The sequence below is a fragment of the Leptonotus elevatus genome, chromosome 1 (assembly GCF_054856555.1).
Source record: "Leptonotus elevatus isolate MCC_2025b chromosome 1, RoL_Lele_1.0, whole genome shotgun sequence".
NCBI lineage: Eukaryota > Metazoa > Chordata > Actinopteri > Syngnathiformes > Syngnathidae > Leptonotus > Leptonotus elevatus.
Window position 1 is genome coordinate 53,482,710 of NC_141239.1, and position 9,210 is coordinate 53,491,919.

Here is a 9,210-nt window from a genome sequence, read left to right on the forward strand (position 1 = left end):
GCACCGGCAAGAGTTTATGTTTGCGTTTGGGCGAAGAACATAACATATCTTATGCTCATCTGATCTGCATTGTGCCGGTGCTGGAGGAGTAACACTGAAGTCCTTCGTTGAGTCTGTGATGTGACATAAAGTTTGTGAAGAAAAACGTTTTCCATGACCAACATTTTTTAAAATGGAATACAAAAGCTGGTCTAACATTTCCACGTTGGCACATTGACGCTTATCTCATTGTGGTCCGTGTGGCAACAACTGCTTCATAACATAGCCGTCATTTATTGTGCGTCAACTGGGCATGCAATATTTGTTAATTTCGTCTATATTAATTTAATAAATGAGATTTAAAAACATGTTACATGATGATAAATTAGGTTTTAATCCGGAAACGTTGCAAAAGAAATAGCAAGGGTTTTTCCTATGTACTTCCGGTTAAGAACCCGCACAAGTTCCGGATGTTAACAGCTTCTTCGGACAAGCGAGACTCCACGAGTTATCTAATGTAGCTCCTCTCCCGGGACCACCAGAGCCCACAAAGAAACCTTATTGTTGGAGGTGTTGGAGCTTCACATAGAGCCTGTTATCTGGTCTGTACAGCCAAAAATGTGATGACTCTATCACATCCAGCAGCCAATATTTTGCTATAGGCTAATAATATCTTGAACTGTGTCACCCCTTCCAGTGTAGAGGGCAACACGGCTCTTCTTTGCTGAGGGGATCTGCTCTTGCTTGGACTCGCTCTCTCAGTCATCCTCATTCTCGTCAATATTGTGAAGCAAGAGATGTAATGCTTTCTCTGCTGTATAATTGTTTTTATAGACCATGGTAACTTCTCTCTTAAATCAGAGCGGTCATCACTCACTTATTGAGCGTGAGTTAGGGCTGGGCGATATGGCTCAAAATTCATATCACGATATCAATTTCATCCCTTCACGGTAACGGCACATATTACAATGTCAAATTAAAGGTAAAAGTATTTTTAATTAATGATAATTTACTAAATTAATAATTTCTTAATAGGTTTATTATACTCTATTACAGAAGCAAAATGGATCAAATAGATAAAACACAAGTACGATAACTTTTATTGTGCAAATCTCGTCAGACTGAAATGCAAGCACTCCCTAGTGCAAAACACAATTTATAAAATTATAAACATTTATTTATTACATATTTATTCAAACTAACTTAATGTGGCCCAACATGATTTGTACTGACTGCAAGAAAATATACCACCATCTCCCTGCAATTAAATTATTCGGAGAAATGGTTCGAAGGGAACATGTTCCTTTATTTATATCAATTAAGGACATTGTGAAGGAAGTTTTGCTGTAGGTCAAGATGTGTTGCGATAAGCCAGAACAAAAAAACAATTTATCTGAAGAATCAGCCATCTCAGAGCTCCAGACTAACGTTTCTTAAAAGGAGCACAGTAGGTCCTAACCTGAAATTTTAGGAACGCAAGTAAAAGATTTAGGGGCACGCACTATAAATCGACTTGTAAAGTTAATATTAATCCCACTCATTATCACTTTATCACTGATTAATGGGCTGACGCTTGGAGCAGAAGTCTAACAGCAATTAGCCATAGTCATTTGAAAAATGCTAATTTTACGGATTGCATTTCAACTACTTCCAATTAAGGAAGTCTATATTTCCATTTTCAACTCCTTCCCAACTGCTTGGACCTGAAAACAAAATTAACATAAAACTATTTCCACTGTCAAAAAGCTATAGTATGAACTAGTGTACATAAAACCACAACACCTCCAGGAAAAAGTTCAAAGTGAAACTATACCACACTGCTAACAATTGACAATCTTTTTCTGAAGTAGGGTAAACTGTACTTTCATGATGTGCAATTGTGAGTAGTGCAGTTCTGATTCAGCAGAGCCATCCACATTTTGTTGTTGCATGGCTGTGTCAATAATGTGAAATGTGCTACATGCATTTGAATCAGAGACCTGAGATCTGTTTAATAAATGTAAAAGATGCCTAGTGTGTGTTACTTAGATCAAGCCACTTGTGTTTGGTATTAAATCTTGAAATAAGATTATTTTTTATTAGACCTTTGCTGAGAGAACCAGTGTAACTTATTTTAAGGGTAATTTTGTTTATTTTAAGATATCCAGACTAATTGAGACAACCTAGACATGTTTATGTTCAATTTAAGATAATAATAGAAAGCCAAAATTTTAAAATAAGTAAATCACCATTAAAACAAGAAAAGTTTTAAAATGTAACATTTTAAATCGGCAAGTGCCACATTATTTGCAGTGTACAAACATTAATCTGTCATTGGAAATAAGAAAGAGTACAGTACAGATACATCGAGCCAGTCCTACTGTACGGGTGCTAAGCATGGACAATCAATAGACAATTGGAAAGAACAATTGAGGCAACAGAGATATGGTTCATAAGAAGAATGCTGCGTATCCCATGGACAGCTCGAAAAACAAATGAAGAAGTCCTTGGCGAAGCAAATTACAGTCGACAACTTTTGACGAATATACGAAAACGACAGGCAGAGTTCATCGGACACATAATGCGGAAAGGAGCATTGGAACATATTGTAACTGGCGAGTTTGATGGAAAGGGAAGTAGAGGCAGACAGAGGGAAAATACCCTGGACAGGTTGACAACAGCAAGAATGACAGACACCAACGCAAGACAGGGTGAAGTGGATCCATGATCGCTTACGCCAGTCGGCAAGGTATCGCACGATGATGATGATGATAAAGGAGCGTGATACTTTTACAAGGTACATCTTCCCAATTATGAAATGTATGTGGTCTTCATCAGACACAGCAGTTGTGGGGGGATATACTATAAAACATTTACTCTCCCTTGTGTGTCGTGTGAAGTAAATGTAAACCTCCCAGCACAAACTGAACAACTAGAAGGGTTTCTCTCCTGTGTGTGTTCTCATGTGCCTGACCATATTTCGCTTCTCAGGGAATTTCTTACCACAAACTGAGCAACTAAAGGGTTTTTCTCCTGTGTGTGTTCTCACGTGCCTGACCAGATTTGGCTTTTGAGAGAATTTCCTACCACAAACTGAGCAAATAAAGGGTTTCGCTCCTGTGTGTGTTCTCGTGTGTGTGACCAGACTTTGCTTTTGAGAGAATTCTTTACCACAAACTGAGCAACTAAAGGGTTTTTCTCCTGTGTGTGTTCTCATGTGTTCACGCAAATTTGATTTATTTGTCCAACTTTTCCCACACACTGAGCATGGAAAACCCTTTTTCCACATTTGTGTTATTTTCTCGTTGCCAGTTTTCTCATTTTCAGAGCACTTCAACCGCTTGTTGTCACCTTCACAGTCTGTGTCGCTCCTCAAATGTTCTTCCATGTCATCACTGTCAGACAGTGGAGCTAAGAGGCCGTCTGGTGGTGGTCCTCCACAGTGGTCTCCACTTGGGCTGTCATGATAAAGCTGTGACCACTCGGGTGGTTTGTCTTGGTCGTCTTCACTCTCCACAGAAACACCAGTCAGTGGAAACGTGCCCACTTCAGCCTCTTCTTCTTCAACATGGGGGAACTGCGGATAAGCAGCTTCCACTTTAACATGGATGGGCTGTGGATCCTTTTGCCCCAAAATGGAGCTCTCCGCCTGCGGCTCAGGGGGAAGTACTTGACGACTAACCAGCTGTTGGACGTCTGCAGGACACAAGTCAATTTTGTTATGATACTTACTGCCATACATTCAAAAATATGTTCCAACAACAACAAAAAAAAAAACATCATTGTGTGATGGAGTAGTCATCTTTCAGAAATATTGGTAGACAGCCCAAGCATACATTCAGTTTGTTCATTAGTCATTATTTACTTGAGCCATAAACAACGTGGGACCATTTTAAACTAAAATGTTGCAAAAGACACCATTCCATACATACATTTGGGAAACACATACTGGATGAAAGTGAATGAGTGAGGCAGGGAAGTTTAGCGCTTTAGCTCAGCATCACCTCAACTTTAGTATCTTTGGGAACATTCGGCAATGGCTGATCAAAGTATTCAGTTGAAAAAAGAAAATGTGGACTTGCAGCCATACTCTGACATGGCGGCAGCATAAGCAGTGAGCTGTTTGATATTAAGACTTAAGCCAGGTTCACGCGGCAAGATTTAAAAATTGCTGGCCGACTTCCAAACTGATTGAGAAGCCACATGTGACGAGAAAAAAAAAAAAATCACAGTAACAGTTTTTAATGTACCATTTGTGGTGTGCAGCCACACAGCACAATCTCATTCATGAATGTTTTGGGGTCCATTTCACAAAGCAGGTTCAACAAACTCTTAAGACTAACCCTGAAGGGCGAGTTGACCTACCCTGAGATAGAAAACTCTGCGTTATCACTTCCAGAACAGCTGATTTGTGTTAGTTTGATCAACGCAGAGTAGTTTCACCTGGAGTGACCACCACACTAAAAAGACCGCATCAATGGAGCCCCGATTCGTCGAGTCACCATGGCAACGGAGAAGCCAGTGCGCTGCGCCGCCCTCTGCTTCCGTGTTTTGTTTTTGTACCCCTCTCAAATGGAAATCTTAATGCGATCATATGGCAAATTTGAACATGTCTTTAGAAAAAAAGTACAACACCGCAGCGGCTCCCCATAGAGGAAGGCGGCGTGGGAGAACGTTGCTGCTCGGGTCAATGCGTAAATTGAAATGTAGTCCTTTGCAGTCACAATTATATTACAGGGGAAACCTGTTTAATGGTAGCTCATTAATTCATTTAATTTAGATGCAATCCTGCAAGGGAGAAGCGCACTTGACTTAAGATGAAATATAAAAACATTATTCAAAAATAAGAAGAAAACGGAGCACAATATATGCTGTGATGTGAGCGCATGACTACGGCTGGTAATATTGCAAATGTAAGGACGTTGTGTATGTAGATTATGGACTGTGATGTGACACGGTACCGTTCAAAAAGACATCTATGCGCAGCCTGATAACCATCTCACGACAAATATATTCTCTGCGCAGTAATGCTGCCTGCACACTCTAAAAAGAGAATTGTTAAATCAATGTAAGATTACAAATTGAATTGTTGATCAACTTAATAAAATTGCTTCAATTGCTAACACATAATTTAATTAAGTTAATCCAAAGTGCATATATTAAGTTTAATGAATTAGGAGTTCATTAATAAACTTAATATATTCATTTGAATTAGATAATCAACAATTAATCCAAAGTGAATATATTCAGTTGAATGAACTTGAATGAATTAATTAAACATAATATCTTCACTTTGGATTAATTTAATTCAATCGTCTGATTTGTCTGTTACTAGCAATTTTTTTTAAAGTTAGTCAACAATTCAATTTGTTAATCCAAAATTAATACAAAGTGAATATATTAAGTTTAATAATCTCATAATTAATTAAACTTAATGTATTCACTTAAATTAATTTAATTCAATCGTGGGTTACCAATTGAAGTAATATTATAAAATTGGTCAACAATTCAATTTATAATCTTAATGTCGCATCCTGGTATGTTGCTTTGTTTTGTTGCCCTTTTGTGTGTGCGTGTTGTAGAGCCCAAGGTGTGTGGTGGTGGGCGGAGCCTCCTGCATCACACCTGCTCTGCATCATCATTAGCAGAGTATTTAAGCGCAGGAGTGACAGGAGAGGGGTGCCGAGATAGTGTAACCTTTGCTAATTGCCAACGACACTGCCAACCTGATACTCTCATGCTCCTTGTAATTTAGTCCGCGCCAGTAGTGCAACTTGTTTTTATGTTTATAAGTAAGTAGGGATGGCAGAAATGGAACATTGAAACGATCAAATCATTTGAAACGATTGATTCACAAAAGGAATCGATCTTTTGGAACGTTCGAAACATCTCCCCACAGCGACATCTGGTGGCCAAGTGTAAAATATTACAAGCAAACAGTAGATTAGTGTTGCCAGCTCCCCAGTAAGGAAACTAACTATTGGCTGTCTGTGATCATCTAATTGACACAACTGGCAATCGGGCTATAATTGTAATGGACGCCATAAGAGAGAGAAATAATATCATGGGAAACAAAAACTGAATAACCCCCACCCCGTCAAAATAAGTATAGAAGTACAATTGAGCTTTTTGCTGCTGATACTTAGTTTGTTTTTAATTTTGCCTCTCAACATGACTTAAATGCTCTGATGAAACCCCCAGTGCTATCACATTTAATCAAAAACCTGTAGGCTATATTTGGTTTTTTTACGACAGGGCATCTTAAGTTTTGACAAAGTATTAGAGAGGAAAAATGAATGAATGACCTGCAAAAACAAGCTGCCTGGAGCGGGATTTGAACCGGGGTTACCAGCATATCGGACTATTTTCAGCACCTTGTGCGGGTGCGTTACCACTGAACATACCACCTATTGACATTTTACCATGTAGGGCGATGAATCAGCATCCAGGGCAATTTTACATACCAACTTAGTATACTTAGGTTGGATTTATTTCAGATTTAAGACATTTTAATATAGTGCAATGGTCGTATTTTATTTTATTTTATTTTAGAAAAGGCACTTACTGAAACAATGTGACGTTTGGAGGCGTAATGGAACGTGAAAGGCAACTATCACGTGACATCCTGATTCTGAGACAGATTTAGAAACGCGATTCCGGTACGTACCAAAACACAGTTTCGATGTTGCCATCACTATTAGTAAGTACTACTACGATTTTCTGTTCTCTGTTACTCCTTCAGCCTTGTGTAGGTTTTGAGTGATTTTTGCGTTTGCCTTCAGTCCTTCACCTGTAGCTCTCCGCCCACCTTCTTAGTTATTGTGTACTGTTTGTTTCCGCGTTGGCCTCGTGTCACGTTCCTTTGGTTGTAGTCTTTATTCACGCTGCTCCCTATGTTCAAATAAAGCCTGTAAGCTTGCTTCCTTGTTTTTGTCTGCCTTTGTACAGCCGTAACACTTATTTTGGTTCAACAATTCTCTTTTGAGAGTGCCCCGTCATCAACGGGATCATTATCAAAAGGACATGCCATGTTAGTGAAAAAAGTGGACTTTTAATATAGGCCTATTAACTGTTTTATTTTATTTTTTTAAGGCACTGTCCGGAGTTTTGACCATTTCTGTTTTTAAACAAACAATTCAAAACTGACCCCTCCCATGGTTCAACCCATACGAGCTCAACGTTCACGCCCCCTGCCTCAGGACAAGTGTGGAGCTAACAGTTTTCAAGAACAAAACAGCAGGCTCAACTACAACAGCATAACAGCCAATATCGCGCGTAGCTTCTGTGATGCCTTCATGGCCCGTCCAGAGCATTGAAAACTACCCAACCCGCAACCCACCCCCAAAGGTTGCTGCAGCCTTTTGGCTTAGCTTCACTTATTGCCAGGTGTAAATATAAGGATTTAAAAAAAGTTCGACCCTCATTCTATATTGCCGAGTTACCCTTGTCAATGTGACTTAACCTTGCATGTTGCTAAATCAGCAAGCTAACATTTTCTTTTCTGTTTGGCACTGACCTGTCGAATAGCAAGCAGGCCAACTCTGCGTCGCTCTTCAGTCCAAGCCGCTCCTTCAGAGCTCGGAAGCGGGTAAATGCCAAGCCAAGATTTACTCTCGTTTTCAACTGTGTGCATTATCCGCTGCACGTTTTGTTGTGGTATACTTTATTTATTTTAGTCAACTCAACATGCCGTCTGCCTACAGTGAAACGCCCCCCGCCGCCCCCCGCCACCCCCGCTCTGTGATTGGCTGGAGAGTAAACAACTGTCTGTCCACTCTGAATGTCCCGCTGCTGGCAAAACAAACACAAAATGGCAAAATACAGGCTGGGGGTGTGGGGGTTGAGGTCAAAATCACCACCACACATTAACAGAATCCCGGAGGTGTAGATTCAGAAGGAGTTCATGTTTAAACATCCTATATTTAAGAAGTGTTTATTTCTGAGTCAAAACGTTGGACAGTGCCTTTAAATGAACAAACATTGCAGGACTAAACATTTCAATAACGTGGCTTCGAGCACTCACCTATAGGCAGTCCTTCTCTGTCTTTGAGAAATTGTTTTTAGTTTCCGAAGCAATAGTTGTCCAAGAGGACTACAAATCAAAAGTTTGCCCCCGATGACTGTTGGCACTTCACTTCTTTGTTTTCTAGTGTTAAAGACAGGAGCGGCCCTTGTTCTATTTGGGAGGGTTAAGGACTTTAGGTTTGGAGTTTACATCACATCAACACAACACAACACAACAGTGCGCTCCGAATGCGGAAATGCTGCATGCATACAGTCCATGTGTATACTTTTTTTTCTTACACTCTTATTGGCTAAACGTCTGAAATATTAAGTGGAAGTTTAGTGAACAGACCTTCCATGCGTATGACAACTTGAGTCTTGCAAACAGCTTCCACTTGTTGTCGGTGTCGCTTGGTCTCCTCTCTCGCTCGACAAAGTTGCTCCTCGTACGACGCTATCGCCGTTTCAAACAGTCTGAAGATTTCGTCGGCGGCCGCAATCAGTCGCTCCCTTACCAAATCTTTCAACATTTTGATGTTGTAGGTGTCTGGGTGAACGCCTTGACATGAACACAAGCTGAACCTCTCAATGCTGTTAACCGGAAGTTATGTGGGCTGTTAACCGGAAGTATTTCAACAAAAAACAACGTTGCTTTTTCTGTTGCAACGCGTCCGAATTAACACCTATTTTTTCAGCAACTAACACGTTCTTAAATCTCATTTATTAAATTAATATGTACGAAATTCACGAAAATTGCAGTTCAGTCAACAACAACAAAATGACGAAAAGGTTATGAAGTAGTTTTTCTTTTTCGGTCAGCTAGCTTTTTTTTCCTCCTTTTTTTTTTTTTTTTTTAATAGAAACTGGCCCTATCGCCCCGCCGGACGGGTCCCATATGCCCGCCGGGGTCCTGGTGGGGTGGGTGGGGGCTTGGTGGGCCGGTGCGCCTCCTGCCCCCGCCCGGTTGGGGAGGGCCCCGCTGGTCACTCCTCTTAACTCACTACACTAGGTTTGCACAATACCCTTTTATAGACATATAGGGCACATAACACACTTTGGGGGGTGGGGTAGGGTGGAAACACCGTCTTCACCCTCCAACTCCCCTCCAATTTTAATACACCACACAACTTGTGGGGGGGGCTTGTGGGGGTGCCATCGGTTGGGGGCCGCAGTATAGAGCAGTGCTGCGGTCCCCTGTCCGTGTCCCCGCCCCCCCCCCCTGTTTCCTCCTCAGGTTATTGAATCGGT

The 9,210-nt window shown here is 40.7% G+C and overlaps 1 protein-coding gene across 1 annotated transcript; it reads right to left on the reverse strand.

Annotated features, from left to right (window-relative positions):
* Positions 1–2,221: 2,221 nt before the first annotated feature.
* LOC147184629 (uncharacterized) lies at positions 2,222–8,556 on the reverse strand. The gene is made up of 2 exons (XM_086069823.1): positions 8,315–8,556; positions 2,222–3,654 (listed from the first exon to the last, which is right to left on the reverse strand). The coding sequence occupies exons 1-2, from the start codon at positions 8,490–8,492 to the stop codon at positions 2,891–2,893; spliced, it is 942 nt and encodes a 313-aa protein (XP_085925949.1). The 5' UTR covers positions 8,493–8,556; the 3' UTR covers positions 2,222–2,890.
* Between the last annotated feature and the right edge of the window lie 654 nt (positions 8,557–9,210).